The 26,353-nt window shown below is 41.2% G+C and overlaps 1 protein-coding gene across 2 annotated transcripts in view; it reads right to left on the bottom strand.

Annotated features, from left to right (window-relative positions):
• Positions 1-12,126: 12,126 nt before the first annotated feature.
• The window catches only part of tnk2a (tyrosine kinase, non-receptor, 2a), a 48,145-nt gene continuing 33,918 nt past the window's right edge, over positions 12,127-26,353 (bottom strand). For both annotated transcript variants that reach the window (XM_019266955.2, XM_019266956.2), the window contains exon 20: positions 12,127-13,517. In XM_019266955.2, the coding sequence (XP_019122500.1) occupies positions 13,516-13,517 (2 nt within the window). In that variant the 3' untranslated portion in view covers positions 12,127-13,515. The remainder of the gene's footprint in view (positions 13,518-26,353) is intronic.

Genomic DNA, 26,353 nt, shown 5'->3' with positions numbered 1-26,353 from the left:
CCCCTGGCATAAAAGTTCTGGTTCGGTATGAAAGAGGTGCTTTATTCCATAGATGTTCAAATGAGTGTGCACAATGTGAGATAACAAAGAGTGATGTGGATTCACTGCAGCATTAATTATTTTCAAATCAAAGCCTTAATATGCAACTTTGTCACATTAATAATATAAGCAGACATTTATATTAGACTGTAGGAGCATGTAGGCAAGTGAATCTATATTTAGTGTTCTTTGATGAGGCGGGCAGGACTGTAAGAAAGTTACAGGATTCATTTGAATGGCAGACAACAGGACGAACCAAAAACATCTAAACTGAATATGCCACAGACAACGCCCAATTAAAAACTGCAGATGTTGTAAATTTTCACCATCTGCTCCTCCTGTTTCTGCCGCCACATCTTCATTGGCGCTGATCACCTCGGCCTCGAGCGAGAGATGTCATCTCAAACTCGGCAAGATGACCGACAAGTGTCGAGGCGGGATTAACAGAACTTCCCACCTCGAGGCGAAGGCTGGTTTGATCAATTTGAGGACAAGGATGGAAAGCAGGACTGACGATGTTCAGTCTTTTACTGCTTCCTTAATCCTAACGTTTTAACTGTTGTGTGCATCTTGACGTCTCAGCTAAATCTTTGCTTTAAGTTCTCGATTGTCCTGTTTTGTGGGTTACTGTGCCAGCCACTTCTTTTACCAATACAAAATGATAGATAGATAGATAGATAGATAGATAGATAGATAGAACTGTATTTGTAATCATATGTTAGCATGCAAATACATGAACACGTATTTTGTAATCATATGTTAGCATGCAAATACATGAACACGTATTCTTACACCCTTGATTCAAATCAATAGAGTGGATGGGGTATTCTGAGCCAATGGGCAAGCTAATTATATAATACTGTGAGGACTGGATTGATGACCAGACGGAAGCTTGTGTATACGTCATCCTGTTCGGTATAGGTTATTTTTAGATTAAACACATGGAGCTAACTGTTTTAAAAGGAGGGAGGGTTGTCATGGCAGCAGCGGGGCGCTGGAAAATGGCTCACAGGTCAGGTAGGTCATGAAATCTCATTTCAACATGAAACCTCAAAGATAGGAAAGAACTCTGACCTCTAGCTACATGTAAATGCATGTTTTGGAAATAATGTGGTTATTGTGTATGAACGAACACATGCTGCCCTAATCCAGTTTCTCCCGATAACCTGGTCCTGGTCCTGGTCCTGGTTACTGTTGTCAAGGAGTTTTATAACGTTATTTTTTTTTTTTTTTTTCGTCTTTTCTTGCTTCGCTTTGTTTGTGTGTAAAAGTATCTATCCAATGTTAAAACGTCCGACTTCACAGCAGAAATAAACATGTTTACAGCCTGGTCTCTATAGCTAATGACAGACATGACGTTTCGATCATTAATTAAAAATTATACATGCGAGGCATTTACTGAGGGTATGGATCCGACCACCAACTTGGCATCAATCTGCATTTTTCATCAAGACGTTTTTCATCAAAGTGAAATGCTTTTGGTTTTTCCTTTTGCATGTTTTTCTTGCTGTCTGGCCAATAAATTTATGATTGAACCAGAAAGTAAATAAAAGGTAGCAAAGGAAAAAGAGCAGGAGGACGAGGGTGAAGTAAATATCCTTTAGTCGAAAGTTTCTTTTGATTAATTCTCACTGAAGAAGATGGGTTGACTTGACAGGAGATTAAAAGGCAGCTGTGTTTATTTGTTTCCCTCCCTTTCTTTCTTTTTGTCCTTCTCAGGTTCTTTGTCTCGCTCCATCAGGGGACTCATTTGGCCTTGAGTGAGTGGCTGTGTTGGGGAAAACATCAGTATCCATTTATCCACACCATTAGCCACCATCTAGCACCAGCACACATGGAGAGAGCTCGGTCTCCAATCTCCAGTCCACAAGATGACACTTTGACCTCTGGCAAGTGCTGGCATGTGATTACAGTCCAGACCAGGAGAGGAGACGTAAGTCCAGTCCAGTGTTGTTGGGTGAAAATGTGCTATGACATTCAGGAAAGACAAACAGGGATGGATCCTTGAAATAAAATCCAAGATGATCATTAGGAACGAGTTATGAAGATCTCCAACATGGAATAAATATGGACGTATTACACCATTTTCTCCAACATTTTATTATTTCTTTCAAATATATATATTGTATCATTTTCGCAGTGGGAGCAGGGTGGCAGGATCACCAGGGATTTCACCCAAATGCAGGACAGCTTGAGGCAGAGCTGAGCGGTTCAAAAGATTTCATTTTTAACAAAAAGAAGCGAGCAGACAGGACTGTGAGGCAATAATCCAAAGTCCAAGAAAACACGAGAGGAAGCCTGAGACAACCGAGACAAAGGAACACAGGATAGGAGAGGATACGGTGAATCTAATTAGGGTGGGAAAGACTGGTAGGAAACACAATAACGGTAGGAAGTGAAGACACACGAGAAACTAAACACCAAAACCACAAACTGTCAGGCAAATTACAAAGTGGTGTTGTAACAAATCAGTACATATGTTTCTGGTGTACTTATGTACTGTATCTGTTCTCAATGTACAGCTGCAACTAACAAGCTATTGTTTTCATGAGAAATCAGCTGGTTATTCTCTTATTAATAAAAAAAACCAACTATAAATGGACTGTACTTATATAACACCTTTCTAGTCTTACGACTCATTCACCCACATTCACACAGCGATGGCATTGGCTGCCAACAGCTCATCAGTTCGCAGGAGCAATTGGGGTTCAGTATCTTGCCCAAGGACACTTCGACATGCAGACAGGAGAGGATCGAACCAGGGATCGAACCGCCGATCTTCTGATTAGTGGACGACCCGCTCGACCTGCAAGCCACAGCCGAATAAGAAATTGATGAAAAATACCACAAGCAAAAAGGTAACTGTTCTCCAACCAACAGACATAACTCAAAGATATTCAATTCACAACCATATAAAGTCAGAGATAAGAAGCAAATCTGAAGCACACTGAAGCATGTGAGCATTGTCGTGGAAATTCGATAAAGACTGAGAACACGATCAGTATTAAATGAGAGTTTTATTCTTGGCCAAGGAGAGACAACAGTACGACTACAACAGTCGCAAAGTTCTCTCTGCTGATAATACATTCAACTGCTCCTTTTGTAGACATTTCTCCCCCTCCCTCTCCTCTGAGGTAATAAAAGAGAGACTCTAAATGCATTAAGGGGGTTACCCTCGTAAATATCTGGTTTACTGCCCTTTTACACCGTGGCTGGTACCAACATCTCTGGGACAGAGAGAAATGTCCACACTCAAACATATATCAACCCATCAGGAGGCAGTCTCCTAGATAGGACAAAGTTCATACAAAGTTAAACACAAAAATATAATTGTAATATAAAGTAAGCATAAAAAAGTAAAACAGAGGTTAAAAGAATTTTTCCACTACAGCATCATAAAACAGTGCAGTCACATTTCATTTGGACATGGTACGGCTTGGTTCTTCTGCAATCAGTTTACCGTTACCCAAGTTAGCCATACTAGCTCTCAACATTCATACTGACTGTTTGTCCTTTTCATTTTCACTCCGTAGGCTGACTGTCTGTTTGCTAGATCAGTTATTGTGCTGGACTTCCAATGGGGACTTTTACAACCCACTCTTGTTTATGGTGTAAACAAAATCAATATATTTAATATGTTAACGTTATGCAAAACTTTTCTCATTTTCACAGTTGTCCCAAAGGTGACTCGCTGTGTTTGGTCAAACATGACCTTTCTGATTTAATACAGTTGTTTCCAACAGGGAACTCTTTGCAGCGTGATGTTTTCAGATGCAGAAGAAATCAGTCGTTACTTTCCACAATTTTTGTTTTATCTCGGCTCAGTTCTGCAAGTTGTGATGTGGAGGATAAGAAACTACAAACCACTTCTGTAGTGCACAATCGGCAGGTTCTTCATCTCACAGCCAATTAAATAGTAGATGGGGTTAACATCAGGGTCAGAAATTAATAAGGTCTTGTGGCATTTTGCCTCCAGTCCTGAAATTAATAATGAGCTGGGGAAATACTTTTCAATCCTTTCTTCTTTTTTAGGTTTTCTTTTGTCATATATTCATGGTCGAATGTGATTTCTGCTCCCTTGTGGGCCGTCAAAGGTGACACATGGGGAATTCATGACTGGGTCACTCATTCCTCAGTGTGTGGAAAAGTATTTTTGATCAGGAAATAAATGAGAAAAGGTCCTGATCCTTTCAGTGGGAGGATTTGTATGCAGTCTAAATGTGTCTATCTTTCAATCACATAGGGTCAAGTGAAAAATGTTCACGGTCTATTGTTCTATGGTCAAACTGTGGACGCTCTATTCATGCAACCTCGAGGAATAAGCAGGAATTAAAGATGCACGTATTCAAGGCTGAAGTCCTAATGATCAATATCAGAAGGAGTCATCAGTCAACAGGAACACTCTTCATGCTCTCGTTTGTCCATTTGTATTTACAACCCATCTGTAGCCTGTCTCTGCATGCCGCAAATGATGCACACATTTACAAAATAAAAGACTGTGCAAACCTTTACATTTCTGTCACTCACCTGATCCATAACTTCATAGATAGGTATTAAAACATTTAAATCATAAAACCATTACAGTATTCTCAATCTTTAACTAGGAAGAAGGCAGTAAATGAACGCTCTTCTTTAGGATTAAACTGTAGAACTGACTGATTGATTGATTGATTGATTGGTTGATTGATTGATTGATTGATTGATTGATAATGATAAAACTTTCATTTATACTGAGGGAAAATGTGATGCAGCAGTTGCAGTGCAAAGTAGAAGAGTGCAACTATAAAATAAATTCAATTTGCAAGTATAAAGATGTGAATAAACACACACAATATCAGATATATTAAGATTAATGGTAAGAATCACACATTTCTCATATTTAGTTGCTTCTCAGTGAGTAGAGTTAAGTTAAGTGCAAACACATTATTATTATTTTTTACCACAAAAGTAGACTGAGCTCTCTGATGCAGTCTGGGAGGCTGAACTGGTGTTAAATACTGCAATGAGGAACAGGTGCTGAGCAGTGCAGGTGTCTCCAACCATAGTGATTAAGGTTCAGCTCCTGACTCAGTTTGACCTGAGTGAAACCTTAATCAGTATCATTGCTAACACCTGCGTTTGTGTCATGTCGAAAACGTCTGCTGTGAAAAACGTCTGTCTGGGCAGGTTGAGCACAGCGAGACAGACGGGTTAGAAACACGAGGAAGGGAAAGCTGTGAACCAGGAGGCAGACCGCCTCCTCGTAACGTGTAAAGTCAGAGAAAGGTTGAACGCATTAAAAAGTCATTCGTGCTCTAAAGTTCGTGTATCGGCTGGACTGTTAGTGGCAGGTTTTAGCGTTCATTTGGGGTCCAGATGTGGTGCTACATGGGATGTTTTAATGATATTCATCAGTTCAGTAAGATATGCGCCGTCTAGCCTAATCTGATATCAAATAAAGATGTTTTCACGTTTAATCTGCTTGGATTTAACACTGTTTTGTTGTCATTTTAAGACATGTACTCATGTACTTTGGGTTCTGACTGTTAAACAACATTGAAATGTGCGTTAAAATGCAAACACTTGTTGTTTTGTATTGTTCTTTATTCATCCAGGCTTCTCAATGATCAGTTTAGAAGCCTAATTCATCACCTAAAGAACACAAAATAATTTGAGATTTGTTTTGCACTCCACTCCGTTAGGTAGATGTGGAATAACCCCTGTGCCTTAGCTTTATATTTCTGATAAAGTCTTGCACCTGACCATCATTGTGCTGGATCAGAGTGACAGCAGGCACCCACGGGAGGGTAAGGAACACAATTAAAGTGAGATTTCTCACCTGACCTGACTTTAATGTTAGGAGGATCATTACTGTATAAGGTCAGCCCTGTCAGAGTGTTTGCGCCGTGCATGGATTATACCGACGGTCCACCTCACAACTGATGAATGAGTTAAGAACCCTCAGGGGGATGAAGCAAACGAAGAGCAGCGTCAGATAAAAGCTTAACGCTGGATAACTGAAGCCAATCAATCTGCCAATCAATGACATCAGGCCTGGAGTTATTTCTTTGTTAATCGACCAATGCACCCAGAGTTTATTGCATCAGGGAGCAGTGTCAAAAGACAATGCAACAAAAGTGAAAGGTCGCAGTTTTGACCTCTGCAACACTCAAATGGTTTCTAATAATAGTTACGCCCCGGCCAGTCGGTTTCACCTTCAGTTAGCAAGCTGTATTTTTAGTCCTAACTGTGGTAACCTTCATCTTTCTATGAGTGACCACAGGAGCAGACAAAAGCAATGTGCACGGCAGCAACGGCAACAAAAACTTAGACTAGTTCTTAAAAGTAGCTTAGGCAGGTGAGCTCAGACGGAAACTTAGAGTGTCGCGAGGTGAAACATTTTTTATTTGGTCAAATAGAAACAAGGGAAGCAAAGTTAGAAGATCAAAAAACAATCTGCAACAGGCAGGTGATGTATAGAAAGATCGATGGAAAATTGTCCTTACAAGGAGAGGTTGCCGCAATCTGTACACAGATAGCAACACTGCAACATAACCACAAGAATGAATTTCGATACAGCACATTCACATAATATGAATAAGAATAATATCCTTAAGAAAACAGAATAAAAGAAATGTAATAAAAAGAAATTAAGCAATGAACTGTGGTTGATCTCCAAAAATCCAACCAACAATATTGTAGGTTTTGGACAAAGATCCCCTCACATGCATGTGGTGATGTTTATGTGGATCATGTTTTTGTCATGTGATCTGTAGTCCATCAGACGAGACAAAGATCCAGTATGAACCAGTATCTAATTTAGATATCACTGACAGGTGCCGACGTTTCTATTCTCGTGCTGTTCTTTTGTTTTCATCAGCTCTCTGACTGTTTATCATCTCTAACCTTTTCATCCGTCTCTTACTAACATTATTTCCTCAGCTCCCTCAGGCAAAGCCATGCCATCCAACGAGAAGTGTGCATAAAGGGCTCATAAGAGCACTCAAGCAGGTGCCGATCGAGATTGCACAACAAAGTTGAATGAGGTGGCGCAGCAGGCCAACATTAGGCCACCCGGCTGGTCTCTGGAAACCCCCCCGAGAGCTCGAGTGTTACCGCACACACACGCATGCTACTTATGTTTGAATCGATGCACCTTTGTGTGTTTTTGGGTGAACCCTTCCACCTCTCCTCTGCCCTGTACTCCTCTTACCTCTCCTGAGGGAGAAGACGTTTTCCTCTCAGTTTGACACAATCAATCTCAACGCAGTTCATGGATGAGTCATTTACGCTGCGTCTCTTTTTTGGAAATATTTAGGTGACCGATGACTTCTTCCCTTCGGTCTAATCAGATCAAATTAAATCAGATTTCAGTGCCGTGCTTGTGTCCTACATGCGCACACGAGGCAAATTAAAATGACAGGATTGAAGCTGTTAACGTTATTCTGCTAATAAGATTGACTAAAGAGGAGCAGGTGGCCGAAAGGAGGACATGCTGCATCTCCTCATTGCTCCACATGTGCGCTACGTCATGATTAATCCACCATGTGTGTTTCACTTTGTTGCATAGCGCTTTTATCATGCTGCCTTTTCCACCTCAGCCAGCTCAGATTCTGCATCAACGAAGGGTCTGCCTCAGGATTTCAACTCTGCAACCCACGACATGTGCTCCTGTTGTTGTTATTTCAACGATGCATGCTCTAAATTTGTCACAGTATTTGCACCCATTAATTACACACACACACACACACAAGAGCTGTGTTAGATATTTGTTATGCCATAAACAAAAAGTGCCCAGTTTTGACAGCCAGTCTCATAATGATCCATTGTATTCGGAGAGGCTTCTCCATATGGCTGTCGCTTGGACTCACACCTCTTTTAATCTTTTAATTTTTTTTCCAAGATAATTTTTTGGGTCTTTTCAAGCTTTATTTTGATAGAGACAGCTGAAGAGTGACAGGAATGTGGGGAGAGAGAGAGACTGAACACGGGAAAGGTCGGATTCGAAGCCTGCAAGGACTGGCTGCTCGACCAACTGAGCTGAACGCCGCCCTAAAAGTTCATGTGTTTTGAGGTGTTAACCTCACGTCACCACGTGTAACCCTGTACTGCAAACTGGTGGGGAAAAAAAGAACACGTGAAAATGTTCTTTTCTTTCACAGAGCTGTGGAAGAAAAGAACATTTTCACGGTGGGAATGAAAAAAAATCCAGTTTTCAGCTATCCAAAATAAATTGCACACATTCCAAGGACAAGCTGTGTGTCCAAGCTCAGTGTCCAGCCTGCACTGTATCATATCTCCAATCATATTCCTAGAAGTTAAACATGTTTTATAACAGTAAAACACGTTTATGAGCTGCACAATGCAAACGTGCATCAGTGTCATTGGACAAGTTTGTCTGGTCTTCTTTTATACTTTGTGTACTTTATGTATTCTGGGTGTAACATTGACTCCATGTGTCGGGTCTCATGCTCAGAGACTGATCATTAGGAAGGACTTGATACTCTTTCTGCAGGTTACTCATAACCAGAAAATAGGTTATTACTCTTTATTAGTTTTTAATTGAATTCATGAGGACATGTTTGTGGTTGGTTACTTGTTCTTGTTGACCCCTTCAAGTACACTCATTAGAGAACCAGTCGGGCGTGGTCGCCAGACTGTGTTTGGTCAGTTTTGGCAGGAGCACAAACAGACTTGCAGTCCTGTTTGTGGGGATGGGCATAATTAGTGTAATGAGTGTTGGCTTCAGTTTGTTTCTCTCTCAAACATTTTACGTTACTGACGGGATTGGATCCATCAGCAGATAACAGACAGAGTGGAGCGGGACGTCAGCTCAGGCTGTCACATGGGAAAAACAATGAACAGGAATGTAGAGAAACTGAAGAACTGAAAATGAAGTTACACTTAATTGATCCTCTTGGAGAAATTTGTCCCATCCTAACTATTCACAGGTTCTGAGGCCAAGAGTACGTAGAGGAAACCCACTCAGACAACACAGGCTTTAGTTAGGACATGAGTGAGTCGAGACCAGACAAAACTGACAGAAACAAAGACAGTTCGGCAAAGTGTAAGTTGAGGTAAACAATCCTGAAGTCAAGAGAAACTTTGAGTTTTTACCTGTAAGAAAAAAACCACCAAGAAGACCGACAACGAACTTGATCTGGTCTAGATTTAATGCTTGTTGGGCGGTCACCTGGTAGAGCGTGCACCCCGTCTATCAAGGCTAAAGTCCTTTCCAATGTGACGGTTCTTTGCTGGATGTCATCCCTCTCTTTACAGTATATCTCTCAATATCTAATGAAGCAGAAAATGCCTTAAAAAAATCTTTAACTGGAAACCTTTTAACGTGAAAGCTGAGACATCTTTAGACCTGCATATTCCCAGCCATGCCTAACACACACAAACATACATAAATGTGTCTGGAGGATATTTAAGAACATGTTCAATCATATCGAACGAGTTCCAAAGGTTGCCTCTTGGAAATCTGTAAAAAAAATCGTTCTGTAATTTCATCCTGTATTCTCCCACCATAGAAATCTGTCTCGAGTTAATATGTAGCTGTCGATACGCAATCACAGGGGTTGAAAAACACGAGGACAGGCTTTCAGTAATTTGCCACTCAACTAAAATTGATATGTGATCCTCCTTTTCATACGAGGGAGACTTGCTCAAAATGTGTCCTTGATTGAAAATGGCATAATGAAAAGCTTGAAAACCAATTTCACAGGTGCTTGTCCATGTTTGAAGAAATGAACATCATCTTTCTTGACAGACTTGCCAATAATGTGTTATAGTTTTTTTGTTTTTTTTGAAGGTCTGATGTGAAGCAGGAGCGAGGAGAGAAGAAAACACTGTTCATGAAGCTCCGGCAGCTGACAGTGACGAGAAGACTCGTTTCTGAAGTCGACTCGTTTGTGTGGAGCTGCTGCAAACCAGGAGGCGTGTACGGAGATGGGGAGTTATCAGTGGGTCAGTTGTCCAGTTAGTGAATCAATATTATTGACCGACTTATTGAGCAACCATCCTTTTGATCTGTGTTCCCACCTTTCACTGAGTCCCATGTGATCAATCTCCAAGAAATCACCGGCCTGGTCTCAAGCTGATAATTGATTACATGCACAAGCTTAATGCCTCGAAAGGCCTTGGGGGATCTCTACACACTCCAGCACCAACACCAATATTTTCCTTCCTTTAAATGTAGATAGAGTTTTAATGACATGTGTTAGGTTTTAGTCAGATAAGGCAAGGGGATTTTATTTAAACAACATTAAACTCAATGTGCTTTTCAGTCAAGAGCATTCTGTAACAAGTGGCACTGACAACCACCCACCATCCGAAACACCAAGATAAATGCACAGGTGGTGAGTTTTAACCTCTAAATCAGTGTTTTTCAATCCTGGTCCTCAGGGAACACTGCCCTGCATGTTTTATATAGTTTCTTCTCCAACACACCTGATTCAAATGAGTGGCTCGTTATCAGGCCACTGACGAGCTGATCATTTGAATCAGGTGTTGGAGCAGGAAACATCTAAAACATGCAGGACAGTGTTCCCTGAGGGCCAGGATTGAAAAACACTGCTCTAAATTATTCACGTTTTCAAATAAATTCACGTTTATTGGTTTAGGAAATTGTAAAATTGATGAACTGTGTTACTGTGGGTTTAAAAAAAAAAAGGCTGGACTGCAAGAGGATAAACAGAATAAAGCATGGACGTAGTATCTGTGACGTGACCCACAATGAGCAAAGACGTGGAGCTGAGTTGACTGAATGAAGCCTGGGTACTTTAACAAGCCTCCAGTAACGGCACCGAGCTGTCAATCAAAGCGTCCACGCTCTTAATCCTGCATAACTTTAAGCCTTAATATAATGTGAACAGGTGAGTTGTATATAAATTCACCCTCAGTACAGTTGTCATGAACGGGGAAATTAGCTACAGAGACCAAAACTGTTTTTTGTACCAGGCTGTAAACATGTTTATTTCTGCTGTGAAGTTGGACATTTGGACATGGGGACTTATGGAGACTGACTCACTTCTGGAGCCATAGTTTTTTTTTATCACTGTTTGTTTACAACACTAAATGCACAGACACAAAAACACTTTGTGCATCCATTTCATCAAGTGATTTCAGTCTGGAACACAGTGACACCTCTTGGTTCCATCAACCTAAAAACCTCTTTATTGGTGTGTGTGTGTGTGTGTGTGTGTGTGTGTGTGCTCCATGCATCATCAGCGAAAGTGACAGAGTGCTTACTGCTGTAGCAGAGAAGTGCCGAGCGAGCGTCTGGAGAGAGAAGGCTGCTGAACCGTGCTATCCTGAGATCACACCGCACAATTGGACCACAATGCACCGCGACTGCGATCAATTTAAGAGCGAGGGAGACAGCGGTGTGTGTGTGTGTGTGGAGGAGGAGGTGGCGGTGGGTGTGCGGCCGTCTGGGGGTCCCATAATGGAAAGGTCACAAGTTTGATCCCACGAGGAAGCAAGAGACAAGACTTCCATTAGAGAAAGGACTGTCTGAACCCGACACTCGGTTTGGAGGACGCTTGGTGACTAAAAGCAGGTTTTTAGTGAAACATGAACGCAGACTTTCTTCTTCAGGAAGATGGTAAATATGAGGGAAAACTTCTGAAATGACATGAGGTGTGTGTGTGATTTGCAGAGTTTCCTGATGGACAGTGAAGTAAAGCTGTGAAATGTAGCTGCTGTCAGCTCAGTTTGTTAGCTGGGCTGGTCTGGATTGTGAGCGCAGAAGACCAGGGGAGTGTTTTGGATCACTGGAACATAAACTAGAGGCATTGTAACCGGTGAAGAGGTGAAAAGACGACGGAGGAAGGAGGAAGCTACGAACAGAAAAGGAGCAAGAAGCCGCCTGCAAGAGTAATTTTTGGGGCGAAAAACAAGACATACAGAAAAAATAACTGTGTGTTGGACGCTATGAAACTGTAGGTGTTAACTTCATCTATGTGTAACATGAACCAAGGCGAGTGCAGTTTCCTCTGAGAAAACTCCATAAGAACACCAAAAAAGTGCATTTGGGGAAAACATTGAGGAAACTTTAATGTTCTGCCGTCTGTTCACGACAATCAATGAAACACACACCGACGATTTTGAAAAGAGAATAACTCCAAATTTCGCTTTATTATAAAACAGTAGAGGCCATATTTGCACTTTTCATTAATAAGCTGCTCTAATGTTACAGTAAGCGTCACATACAGCAGCGTGACAACAAGAGCTTTACAGCCGAGCGCAAGGGGGAAGGGTGTTTCACACACACACACACACCGACGCAAACACACATGAACATTTAAACTTTTCTGCCCACTTGTTCAGAAAATTCACCCACTTTTCTAATTGTATTGACTAAATAGCGTCTTGGAGAAGACAGCACGGCCTCTCGCCATGCGAAACAGCTGCAAGAATGAACGATTTATTATGCATTTCTGTCTGTTTAGCTGCTTTAGTGATGATCAATATCTGCGCAGATAAACACGGCCACTATCCGCAGCACTAAGCGCACACACACTCACACAACAGACGCCTATTTATTCAAGGTGAATGACATTTAAGCACTTCAGCATGTGTTTATGATTATCATGCAGCAGTCATTTTCAGAGGAAGAAATACTCAACATCCATTTTTAGGTTCGTTAAATATCTAATTCGTGGAGGTACAACTCGGTAACTAATACCCTGTATTCATGAGGAGACGGTAGATATCTTCACATTTCTGTTTTGGCATCTTATTGCCTACAATAAGACAAAACTAAAAAGCTCGACGCATCGATCCTTTCATAATTCACACCTTATAAAGCCCAAAAAGCTTTAAGACACAAATGATACATCAATAATACCTGATATGCTGTTTATATCAGTATCTTCCTCATTTCACTAGCTATTACTATTGTTCATCATCTTCTGACCAGCAGTTAATATGTCGACACGCCCATTAAAGTGCTATATATGATACAGCATCTCATCTGTACATTTTCATAAAAACAGTACAACTATAACGTCAGCTGACAGTTCCCTGATTTTATGTCACTTCATTGACAGCAAACAAAAAAAAAAGGCATGGGCATTTACAGTGTTTGTACAGAAACGTAAGCTCAGGCGTGGACGTGAATTCACAGATTAATTCACACCCAGTACAAGTTTGCATTAGCTACCAGCGGAAACATAAATTCTCATGATTTATGTAATAATAATAATAAAAAACATAAATAGCAACCGTTCAAGTAAATGGTGTGACTCGTTCAACAAGCTGCTCTGTCACCTACAAATGAGCATGCATGTGTATGACGCAGGTACTAGCAGGTATTCACAGTACATAAAGCCGAGGCACATATATTGTTATATGTTCCTCGGTTCGTTCCTCGGTTCCTCGGTTCGCTGCGTCGAGAGTCCTTAGAGCGATGAGTCACCCAAGCAGGTCGGTATTGGGGTGTTGATCCACATGACATCAGGAGCTCATCAGGAGCTTTCTCCTGCTGTCACTTCCTGAGAGGCCGACAGAGACAGAGAGAGACGGCATCATGTGTGAGGGATTGTTAGGAAATCTGTGTTGTAACTGCAAATCTGCAAGATATTTTTTCCAGCTAAAGGATAGAGAGACTGTAAAAGAGGAACGTTTTAAGGATGCAGTAATAAATATTCTTCATATTAAAGATGGAACTAATTGCTACATTTATTGTGAATGTAATGTACCCACAGAAATGCATCACCCATCTCTACCGAGTTTTCATTTTCATTTTTTAGCTCATTGTTTTCTTCACTGTTATGGCCTGGCTCTGAGACCAAGGTAAATAAAGGAAAGCACACCTGTGGGACTTTCTGTTTAACAGAAATTAAGTTTACAGTAATAGTGCCAACTAAACTATACAAGAAATTATCTTGAATAATGTAACATCGTGCCAGAGAAGGATGGTGCGATTAGTTTCAAGGTTTCACAATGATAATGATCGTTTATCTGTAACTAGTATTTACCTTGGTCTCAGAGCAGGCCATAACAGTGAAGAAAACAATGAGCTAAAAAATGAAAATGAAAACTCGGTAGAGATGGGTGATGCATTTCCTGTGTACATTACATTCACAATAAATGTAGCAATATCCTCTTTAATATAAAGAATATTTATTACTGCATCCTTAAAACGTCCTCTTTTACAGTCTCTCTACCTTTAGCTGGAAAAAATATCTTATATGACACAGATTTCCTAACAATCCCTCAACATGATGCCGTCTCTCTTCTTCCTGTCTGCCTCCAGGAAGTGACAGCAGGAGAAAGCTCCTGATGAGCTCCTGATGTCATGGTGATCAACACCCCAATACCGACCTGCTTGGGTGACTCATCGCTCAAGGACTCTCGACGCAGCGATGCTTTTTTTTTAACGAACCGAGAACATATAACAATATATGTGCCTCGGCTTTATGGTACTGTGAATACCTGCTAGTACCTGCGTCATACACATGCATGCTCATTTGTAGGTGACAGAGCAGCTTGTTGAACGAGTCACACCATTTACTTGAACGTTTTGCTATTTATGTTTTTTATTATTATTATTACATAAATCATGAGAATTTATGTTTCGCTGGTAGCTAATGCAAACTTGTACTGGGTGTGAATTATGTGTGAATTCACGTCCACGCCAAGCTTACGTTTCTGTACAAACACTGTAAATGCCCAGCCTTTTTTTTGTTGTTGCGACAAAAATCAGGGAACTGTCAGCTATATAGTTGTACTGTTTTTATGAAAATGTACAGATGAGATGCTGTATCATATATAGCACTTAATGGGCGTGTCACATATTAACTGCTGGTCAGAAGATGATAAACAATAGTAATAGCTAGTGAAATGAGGAAGATACTGATATAAACAGCATATCAGGTATTATGATGTATCATTGTGTCTTAAAGCTTTTTGGGCTTTATAAGGTGTGAATTATGAAAGGATCGATGCATCGAGCTTTTTAGTTTGTCTTATTGTAGGCAATAAAGGCCAAAACAGAAATGTGAAGATATCTACCGTCTCCTCATGAAACAGGGTATTAGTTACCGAGTTGTACCTCCACGAATAGATATTTAACGAACCTAAAAATGGATGTTGAGTTTTCTTCTTCTCTGAAAAGACTGCTGCAGATAATAAATAAACACATGCTGAAGTGCTTAAATGTCATTCACCTTAAAAAATAGGCTCTGTTGTGTGAGTGTGGTGTGTGTGTGTGCTTAGTGCTGCGGATAGTGGCCGTGTGATCTGGCAGATTTGATCATCACTAAAGCAGCTAAACAGACAGTATAGTAAATCGTCATTCTGGCAGCTGTTTCGCATGGCGAGGCGTGCTGTCTTCTCCAAGACGCTATTTAGTCAATACAATTAGAAAAGTGGGTGAATTTTCTGAACAAGTGGGCAGAAAAGTTTAAATGTGTGTGTTTGCGTCGGTGTGTGTGTGTGTGGTGAAACACCTTCCCTCTTGCGCTCGGCTGTAAAGCTCTTGTTGTCACGCTGCTGTATGTGACGCTTACTGTAACATTAGAGCAGCTTATTAGAAAAGTGCAAATATGGCCTCAAGTTTTATAATAAAGCGAAATTTGGAGTTATTCTCTTTTCAAAATCGTCGGTGTGTGTTTCATTGATGTCGTGAACAGACGGCAGAACTTAAAGTTTCCTCAGTGTTTCCAAATGCACTTTTTTGGTTCTGATGGAGTTTTTTCAGAGGAAACTGGACTGACTTGCCTTGGTTCATGTTACACATAGATGAAGTTAACACCTACAGTTTCATAGCGTCCAACACAGAGTTATTTTTTCTGTATGTCTTGTTTTTCGCCCCAAAAATTACTCTGGAGGCAGCTTCTTGCTCCTTTTCTGTTCGTAGCTTCCTTCCTCCTCGTCGTCTTTCACCTCTTCACCGGTTACATTGCCTCTAGTTCATGTTCCAGTGTCCAAAACACTCCCCTGGTCTTCTGCGCTCACAATCCAGACCAGCCCAGCTAACAAACTGAGCTGACAGCACAACATTCACAGCTTACTTCACTGTCCATCAGAAACTCTGCAAAATCACAACACACCTCATGTCATTTCAGAAGTTTTCACTCATATTTACCATCTTCCTGAAGAAGAAGTCGGCGTCATGTTTCACTAAAAACCTGCTTTTAGTCACCAGCGTCCTCCAAACCGAGTGTCGGGTTCAGACAGTCCCTGTCCTCTTAATGGAAGTCCTTGTCTATTGGCATTCACTCGTGGGTCAAACTTGTGACATTCCATTATGGGACACCACCCACACACACAATAAAGAGGTTTTTAGGTTGATGGAACCAAGAGGTGTCACTGTGTTCCAGACTGAAATCACTTGATGAAATGGATGCACAAAGTGTTTTTGTGTCTGTGCATTTAGTGTTGTAAACAAACAGTGATAAAAAAGAACATTTGGGAGACTACGGCTCCAGAAGTGAGTCAGTCTCCCATAAGTCCCCATGTAAACAATAAGAAAATAAACATGTTACAGCCTGTACAAAAAACGTTTTGGTCTTGTAGCTAATTTCCCCGTTCATGACAACTGTACTGAGGGTGAATTTATATACAACTCACCTGTTCACATTATATTAAGGCTTAAAGTTATGCAGGATTAAGAGCGTGGACCTTTGATTGACAGCTCCACATCTTTGCTCATTGTGGGTGACGTCACAGATACTACGTCCATGTTTTATTCTGTTTATGGGTTCCCTTGCAGTCCAGCCTTTTTTTTTAAACCAAGCAACGAGTTCATCAATTTTACAACTTCCTAAACCAATAAACGTGAATTATTTGAAAACATGAATCATTTAGAGCAGTGTTTCTCTAATCTGGCCCTCAGGGAACACTGTCCTGCATTTTTTAGATGTTTCCTGCTCCAACACCTGATCAAATGATCAGCTCGTCAGTGGCCTGATAACGAGCCACCATTTGAATCAGGTGTGTTGGAGGAGGAACTATCTAAAACATGCGGGCAGTGTTCCCGGAGGACCAGGATGAAAAACACGATTTAGAGGTAAAACCACCACCTGTGCATTATCTTGGCGTTCGGATGGTGGGTGGTTGCAGGCCACTTGTTACTGAATGCTCTTGACTGAAAAGCACATTGAGTTTAATGTTGTTTAAATAAAATCGCCTTGCCTTATCGGACTAAAACCTAACACAGCCATTAAAACTCTATCTACATTTGAAGGAAGGAAAATATTGGTGTGTGGTGCTGGAGTGTGTGGAGTCCCCCAAGGCCTTTCCAGACATTAGCTTGTGCATGTAATCAATATCAGCTTGAGACCTGACCGGTGATTTCTTGGAGATGGATCCATGGGACTCAGGAAAGGTGGGAACACAGATCAAAAGGATGGTTGCTCAATAAGTCGGTCCAATAAATTGATTACTAACTGGACAACTGACCCACTGATAACCCCGCCTCCCGCAGCCTCCTGGTTGCAGCACTCCACACAAACAGTCGACTTCAGAAACAAGTCTTCTCGTCACTGTCAGCTTCATGAACAGTGTTTTCTTCTCTCCTCGCTCCTGCTTCACATCAGACTTCAAAAAAACTAAACACATTATTGGCAGTCTGTCAAGAAGATGATGTTCATTTCTTCAAACATGGACAAGCACCTGTGAAATTGGTTTTCAAGCTTTTCATTATGCCATTTTCAATCAAGGACACATTTTGAGCAAGTCTCCCTCGTATGAAAAGGGACATATCAATTTTAGTGGAGTGGCAAATACTGAAAGCCTGTCCCCGTGTTTTTCAACCCCTGTGATTGCGTATCGACAGCTACCTATTAACTCGAGACAGATTTCTATGGTGGGAGCAGACAGTGAAATTACAGAACGATTTTTTTTACAGATTTCCAAGAGGCAACCTTTGGAACGTTCGATATGATTGAACATGTTCTTAAATACCTCCGACACATTATTATGTATTTTGTGTGTTAGGCATGGCTGGGAATATGGGGTCTAAAGATGTCTCAGCTTTCACGTTAAAAGTTTCCAGTTAAAGATTTTTTTAAGGCATTTTCTGCTTATTAGATATTGAGAGATATACTGTAAAGAGAGGGATGACATCAAGAAGACCGTCACTTGGAAAGGACTTAGCCTTGATAGACGGGGTGCACGCTCTACCAGTGACCGCCCAACAGCATTAAATCTAGACCAGATCAAGTTCGTTGTCGGTCTCTTGGTGGTTTTTTCTTACAAGGAAACTCAAAGTTCCTCTTGACTTCAGGATTGTTTACCTCAATTACACTTTGCCGAACTGTCTTTGTTTCTGTCAGTTTTCTCGGGTCTCACTCACTCATGTCTAACTAAAGCTGTGTTGTCTGAGTGGGTTTCCTCTACGTACTCTTGGCCTCAGAACCTGTGAATAGTTAGGATGGGACAAACTTTCCCAAGAGGATCAGTTAAGTGTAACTTCATTTTCAGTTTCTTCAGTTTCTCTACACTTCCTGTTCATTGTTTCCCCCATGTGAAAGTCTGAGCTGACGTCCCGCTCTGTTTCTGCTGATGGATCCATCCCGTCAGTAACGTAAAATGTGAGGAGAGAGAAACGAAGCCAACACTCATTACACTAATCATCCCATCCCCACAAACAGGACTGCAAGTCTGTTTGTGCTCCGCCAAAATGACCAAGCACAGTCTGGCACCACGCCGACTGTTCTCTAATGAGTGTACTTGAAGGGGGACAACAAGAACAAGTAACCAACCACAAACATGTCCTCAGGAATTCAATTAAAAACTAATAAAGATAATAACTATTTTCTGGTTTATGAGTAACCTGCAGAAGAAGTATCAAGTCCTTCCTAATGAAGTCTCTGAGCATGAGACCTGACACATGGAGTAATACACAAAGTATAAAAGAAGACCAGACAACTTGTCCAATGACGCTGATGCACAGTTGCATTGTGCCAGCTCATAAAGTGTGTTACTGTTATAAAACATGTTTAACTTCTAGGAATATGATTGGAGATATGATACAGTGCAGGCTGGACACTGAGGCTGGACACACAGCTTGTCTTTGAATGTGTGCAATTTATTTGGATAGTGAAAAACTGGATTTTTTTTTTTCCCACCCTGAAAATGTTCTTTTCTTTCACAGCTCTGTGAAAGAAAAAAACATTTTCACGTGTTCTTTTTTCCCCACCAGTTTGCAGGTCTACACGTGGTGACTAACACCTCAAAACACATGAACTTTTAGGGCGGCGTTCACTCAGTTGGTCGAGCAGCACGCCCCGTGTGTGAAGGCCTCAGTCCTCGAGGCTTCGAATCCGACCTTTCCCCGTCTTTCCCTCTCTCCCCACATTCCTGTCACTCTTCAGCTGTCTCTATCCAAAATAAAGCTTGAAAGAACCAAATCTGGAAAAAAAAAAAGTAAAAAGAGGTTGAGTCCAAGCGACGAAGACCTCTCCGAATACAATGGATCATTATGAGACTGCGTGCAAAAACTGGGCACTTTTTGTTTATGGCATAACAAATATCTAACACAGCTCTTGTGTGTGTTTGTGTGTGTGGGTTTTTTGTTGTGTGTGTGTGTGTGTGTGTGTGAATTAATGGGTGCAAATACTGTGACAAATAGAGCATGCATCGTTGAAATAACAACAACAGGAGCACATGTCGTGGGTTGCAGAGTTGAAATCCTGAGGCCAGACCCTTCGTTGATGCAGAATCTGGCTGAGGTGGAGAAGGAGCTTGATAAAAGCGCAATGCAACAAAGTGAAACACACACGGCGGATTAATCATGACGTAGCGCCCCAATGTGGAGCACATGAGGAGATGCAGCATGTCCTCCTTTCGGCCACCTGTCCTCTTTAGTTCAATCTTATAGCAGAAAACGTTAACAGCTTCAATCCTGTCATTTTAATTTGTGCCATGAGGGACACAAGCAGGGCCACTGAAATCTGATTTAATTTGATCTGATTAGACCGAAGGGAAGAAGTCATCGGTCACCTAAATATTTCCAAAAAAGAGACGGAGGAGAGACGCAGCGTAAATGACTCATCCTTGAACTGCGTTGAGATTGATCGTGTCAAACTGAGAGGAAAACGTGTTCTCCCTCAGGAGGAGGTAAGAGGAGTAAAGGCAGAGGAGAGGTGGAAGGGTTACCCAAAAACACAAAAGGTGCATCGATTCAAACATAGTAGCATGCGTGTGTGTGCGGTAACACCGAGCTCTCGGGGGCTTCAGAGACCAGCCGGGCGGCACTAATGTTGGCCTGGCGCGCCACCTCATTCAACTTTGTTGTGCAATCTCGATCGGCCCCTGCTTGAGTGTGCTCTATGAGCCTTTATGCACACTTCTCGTTGGATGGCATGGCTTTGCCTGAGGGAGTGAGGAAAAATGTTAGTAAGAGACGGATGAAGGTTGAGAGATAACAGGTCAGAGACTGATGAAAACATAACGAGCACGAGCCGAAACATCGGACCTTCAGTGATATCTAGATTATCTCACAGCGTAGATACACTTCATACTGGAGCTTTGTCTGTCTGATGGACTACAGATCAATGACAAAAACATGATCTAATAAACATCACACATGCATGTGAGGGGATCTTTGTCCAAACCGCAATACTGTTGGATGGATTTTTGGAGATCAACCCACAGTTCATGCTTAATTTCTTTTTATTACATTTATTTTATTATGTTTTCTTAAGGATATTATTCTTATTCATATTATGTGAATGTGCTGTATCGAATGTCTATCTTGTGTTATGTTGGCGTTGCTATCTGTTACAGATTGCGGCAACATCCTTGTAAGCAATTTCTCATCTTTCTAGCCTGCCTGTAATGCTCGACCTCACTTTGTTCCTTTCTATTCTTGTTGCCTCGGACACTCTAAGTTTCCGTCTGAGCTCACCTTCCTAAGCTACTTTTTAAGAACTAGTCTTTTTTTTTTGTTGCCTGTTGCTGCCGTGCACATTGCTTGTCTGTCCTGTGGTCACTCATAGAAAGATGAAGGTTACCAAGTTTAGGACTAAAAATACAGCTTGCTAACTGAAGGTGAAACGGACGGGCCGGGGCGTAACTATTATTAGAAACCATTTGAGTGTTGCAGAGGTCAAAACTGCGACCTTTCACTTTCGTTGCATTGTCTTTTGACACTGCTCCTGATGCCAATAAACTCTGGGTGCATTGGTCGATTAACAAAGAAATAACTCCAGGCCTGATGTCATTGATTGGCAGATTGATTGGCTTCAGTTTCCAGCGTTAAGCTTTTATCTGATCTGCCTCTTCGTTGCTCATCCCCCTGAGGGTTCTTAACTCATTCATCAGTTGTGAGGTGGACCGTCGGTATAATCCATGCACGGCGCAAACACACTGACAGGCTGACCTTATACAGTAATGATCCTCCTAACATTAAAGTCAGGTCAGAGGTGAGAAATCTCACTTTAATTGTGTTCCTTACCCTCCCCGTGGGTGCCTGATGTCACTCTGATCCAGCACAATGATGGTCAGATGGAAGACTTTATCAGAAATATAAAGCTAAGGCACAGGGCACAGGGGTTATTCCACATCTTCTACCTAACGAGTGGGAGTGCAAAACAATCTGAGATGAGTATTTTATGTTCTTTTAGTGATGAATTAGGCTTCTAAACGATCATTGAGAAGCCTGGATGAATAAGAAACAATATAAAACAACTAGTGTTTGCATTTAACGACATTTCAATGTGTTTAACAGTCAGAACCCAAAGTACATCAGTTATCACTGGGTATGTCATAAAATGACACAAAACAGTATTAAATCCAAGCAGATTAAACGTGAAAACATCTTTATTGAGACTCAGACGGCGACATATCTTACTGACATGATGAATATCATTAAAACATCCCAGTAGCACCACATCTGGACCCTAAAAACCTGCTAAAACCTGCCACGAACACGTTCGACTGTCCGTCTAACCGCACCCGGTTCGCTTGTGCGTCCAACCTGCCGAGACAGACGTTTTTTTCACAGCAGCCTTTTTATTCGACATGACACAAACGCAGGTGTTAGCAATGAACTGATAGTGTTCACTCAGGTCAACAGCATTAGTAATCACTATGGTGGAGACACCTGCACGCTCAGCACCTGTTTCCTCTGAGTATTTAACACCAGTTCACCTCCCAGACTGCATCAGAGCGCTCAGTCTACTTTGTGAAAAAATAATAATAATGTGTTTGCACTTAACTTAACTCTACCACAAGAGCAACTAAATATGAGAAATGTGTGATTCTTACCATTAACTATATTGATATGTGTGTTTATTTCATCTTTATACTTGCAAATTGAATTTCTTTTTATAGTTGGCACTCTTCTACTTTGTATGAACTGCTGCATCACATTTTCCCTCAGTATAAATGAACGTTTTAATTATCAATCACTCAATCAATCAATCAATCAATCAATCATCAATCACAATCAATCAACAATCAATCAATCATCAATCAATCTACAGTTAATCTCAAAGAAGAGCGTTCATTTCTATGCCTTCTTCCTAGTTAAAGATTGAGAATATGTATGATTTTATGATTTAAATGTTTTAATCGACCTATGAAGTATGGATCAGGTGAGTAACAGTGTAAAGGTTTGAGGCTGCTGTATGATCTTTATTTATGTTGCATGCAGAGACAGGCTGCAGATGGGGTTGTATTACAAATGGACAAACGAAGCGATGAAGAGTGTTCCTGGTTGACTGATGACTCCTTCTGATATTGAGTCATTAGGACCTTCAGCCTGGGAACGTGCAATCTTTAATTTCGCTGCTATGTCCTCAAGGTTGCATGAAATAGAGCGATGTACAGTTGCCATAGAATAATAGCAATAATAGCATTTGTTTTCACCTGACTCATGTGATGTGAAAGATAGACACGTTTGACTGCATACAAACCTCCCTGAGGCGGTCTTCAAAGCACCCGAACATGCAGAGATGTCGTATGCTTTGACCCTTTCTGTCCTCATTTATTTTCCTGATCAAAAATAACTTTTTCCACAACACTGAGGAATGGAGTGACCCAGTCATGAATTCCCCCAGGTGTCACCTTGACGTTTGACGCCACAAGGGAGCAGAAATCACATTCGACCATGAATATATGCAAAAGAAAAAACTAAAAAAAGAAGAAAAGGACTGAAAAGTATTTCCCCCTTCCCCACTCATTATTAATTTCAGGACTGGGGCAAAATGCCACAAGACCTTATTATTTCCTGAACCCTGATGTTTAACCCCATCTGCAATTTAATTGGCTGTGAGTGAAGAACATGCAGATTGTGCACTACAGAAGTGGTTTGTAGTTTTTTAGCCTCCACAATCCAACAACTTGCAGAACTGAGCCGAGATAAAACGAAAATTGTGGAAAGTCGACTGACTTCCTTCTCGGTCTGAAAAACATCGCGCTGCAAAGAGTTTTCCCTGTTTGGACAACATGTATTCAATCAGAAAGGTCATGTTTGACTGGAGTAAGGGTTGGAGCCAAACACAGCGAGGCAGCTGAGGGCAACTGTGAAAATGAAGAAAGTTTTGCATAACAGAACATATTAATATATAATGGAAGTCCAGCCAATAACGGATCGAGCAACAGACAGTCAGCCTACGGAGTGAAATGAAAAGCACAAACAGTCAATATGAATGTTGAAGCTAGTATGGCTTAACGTGGGTAACAAGGAAACTGATTGCAGAAGAAACCAGCCGGACCAACACGGTCCCGAAATTTAAATGTTGACTGCAAACTGTTTATGATGCTCACATGCTTCAGTGTGAGGATTTGGCTTCTTAGCTCGGACTTTATATGGTTGGTGAATTAAATATCTTTAGAGTTATGGTCTGGCTGGTTGAGAAACAAGTTACCTTTTTGCTTGTGGTATTTTTCATCAATTTCGTAGTCGGCTGTGGATTGCCCGTCTAGCAGGTGTCCACTAATCAGCAATAGCGGGGTTCGAATCCCCGGTTCGATCCTGTCAGTCTGCATGTACGAAGTGTCCGTGGCAAGATACTGAACCCCAATTGCTCCTGAAGGCTGGTGCCATCGGTGTGAATGTGTATAAATGGTTAGAATCCTCAACTATGAGGCATGGCAGCCCAATGCCCATCCGCTGTGTGAATGTGGGTGAATGGTTGTGTAGTGGAAAAAATTCTTAACCTCTGTCTTACCTATTTTATGGCTACTTTATTTTATCAATTTATATTTTTGTATGAACTTTGTCCTATTTAGGAGAACTGCCTCCTGATGGGTTGAATATAGGTTTTTGAGTGTGACTTCCGTCTCTGTCCCAGAGATGTGGTACCAGCCACGGTGTAAAGAAGGCAGTAAACCAAGATAGATTTTACGAGGGTAAAACCCCCCCTTTGCATTAGATCTCTCTTTTAATTACCTCGAGGGAGAGGAGGGGGAGAAATGTCTACAAAAGGAGCAGTTGAATGTATTATCAGCAGAGAGAACTTTTGCGACTGTGTTTGTACTCCGTACTGGTGGTCTCTCCTTGGCAAGAATAAAACTCTCATTTAAATACGGATCGTGTCTCAGTCTTATTCGAATTTCCACGACAGGCGAAGACTAGAAAGGCGGTATATAATACAGACCCATTTATATTTGTTGTTTTTTATTAATTGAGAGAATCACCAGCAGATTGCTCATGAAAACAATGCTGTTAGTTGCAGCTGCTTGTAAACATTGAGAAACAGATACAGTTACATAAGTAAGCCACCAGAAACATATGTACTGAATTTCTTACAACACCAGTTGTAATTTGCCTGACAGTTTATGGTTTTGGTGTTTAGTTTCCTCCGTGTGTCTTCACTTCTAGCCGTTAGTGTGTTTCCTACCAGTCTTTTCCCAACCTAGTAGTTCAACCCTAGCCTCTCCTATCCCTGTGTTCCTTTTGTCGCGGTTGCCTCAGGCTTCTCTCCTCTCGGTTTTATTCTTTGAACTGTTGGATTATTGCATCACAGTCTGTCCTGCGCGGTCTTTTTGTTAAAAATAAAATCTTTTTGAACGCGCTCAGCTCTGCCCTCAAGACTGTCCTGCATTTGGGTGAAATCCCTGTGATCCTGCACCTTCGCCCACTGCGATAATGATACAATATATATATGTGAAAGAATAAGAAAATGTTGGAGAAAATGGTGCTAATAAGTCCATAGTTATTCCATGTGGAGATCTCCATAACTCGTTCTTAAGATCATCTTGGATTTATATTTCAAGGATCCATCGCGTTTGTCTTTCCTAAAGGTCCATAGCACATTTTCATCACACCAACAATGGACTGGACGTACGTCTCCTCTCCTGGGGCTGGACTGTAATCACTGCCAGCAACTTGCCAGAGGTCCAAGGGTCTCTTTGGAACTGGAGATTGGAGACCGGGCCTCTCTCCATGTGTTGAGGGTGGCCTAATGGTGCTAATGGTGTGGATGATGGATACTGATGTTTGCCTCAACACAGCCCACTCACTCAAGGCCAATAGTCCCCTGATGGAGCGAGACAAAAGAACCTGAAGAAGGACAAAAAAGAAAGAAAGGGGGGGAAACAAATAAACACAGCTGGCTTTTTTAATCTCCTGTCAATTACCCATCTTCTTCAGTGAGAATTATCAAAATAATCTTTCAACTAAAGGATATTTTACTGTCACCCTCGTCCTCCGCTCTTTTTCCTTGCTATACCCTTATTTACTTTCTGGTTCAATCAGAAATTTAATTGGCCAGAACAGCCAAAAACACGCAAGGGAAACCAAAAGCATTCACTTTGAATGGAAAACGCTTGATGAAAAATGCAGTTTGATGCGATGGTGTCGGTATGGCCTACCATCAGTAAATGCTCGCATGTATAAATTTTTAATTATATCGAAACGTCATGTCTTCATTAGCTATAGAGACCAGGCTGTAAACATGTTTATTTCCTCTGTGAAGATGGACATTTTAAAATTGGATAGAAAATACTTACACACAACAAAGCGAAAGCAAGAAAAGACGACAAAAAAAAAACGATAACGTTATAAAACTCCTTGACAACATAACCAGACCAGACCAGGACCAGTTATTGGAGTAACTGGATTATGGCAACATGTGTTCTGACATCCACAATACTCATTAGTTCCAAAACAAATGCAGTTACATGTAACTAAGGTCAGAGTTTCGCCTATCTTTGAGGTTCATGTTGAAATGAGATTTCATGGACCTGCGCTGACCTGGAGCCACTTTTCCAGCACCACAGTCACACCTAACACCCCGCTTTTTTGGGCTCCCATGACAACCTCCCTCCTCTTAGAACAGTTAGCCTTTCCGTATGTTTAATCGAAAAAATACCTATCCTAACAGGATGAATTAATATAAGCTTCTAATATTTCCATAGGAATATTAAGAAA

Source organism: Larimichthys crocea, chromosome XXIII (genome assembly GCF_000972845.2).
Source record: "Larimichthys crocea isolate SSNF chromosome XXIII, L_crocea_2.0, whole genome shotgun sequence".
NCBI lineage: Eukaryota > Metazoa > Chordata > Actinopteri > Sciaenidae > Larimichthys > Larimichthys crocea.
This window is presented reverse-complemented; position numbering and strand designations above follow the sequence as displayed.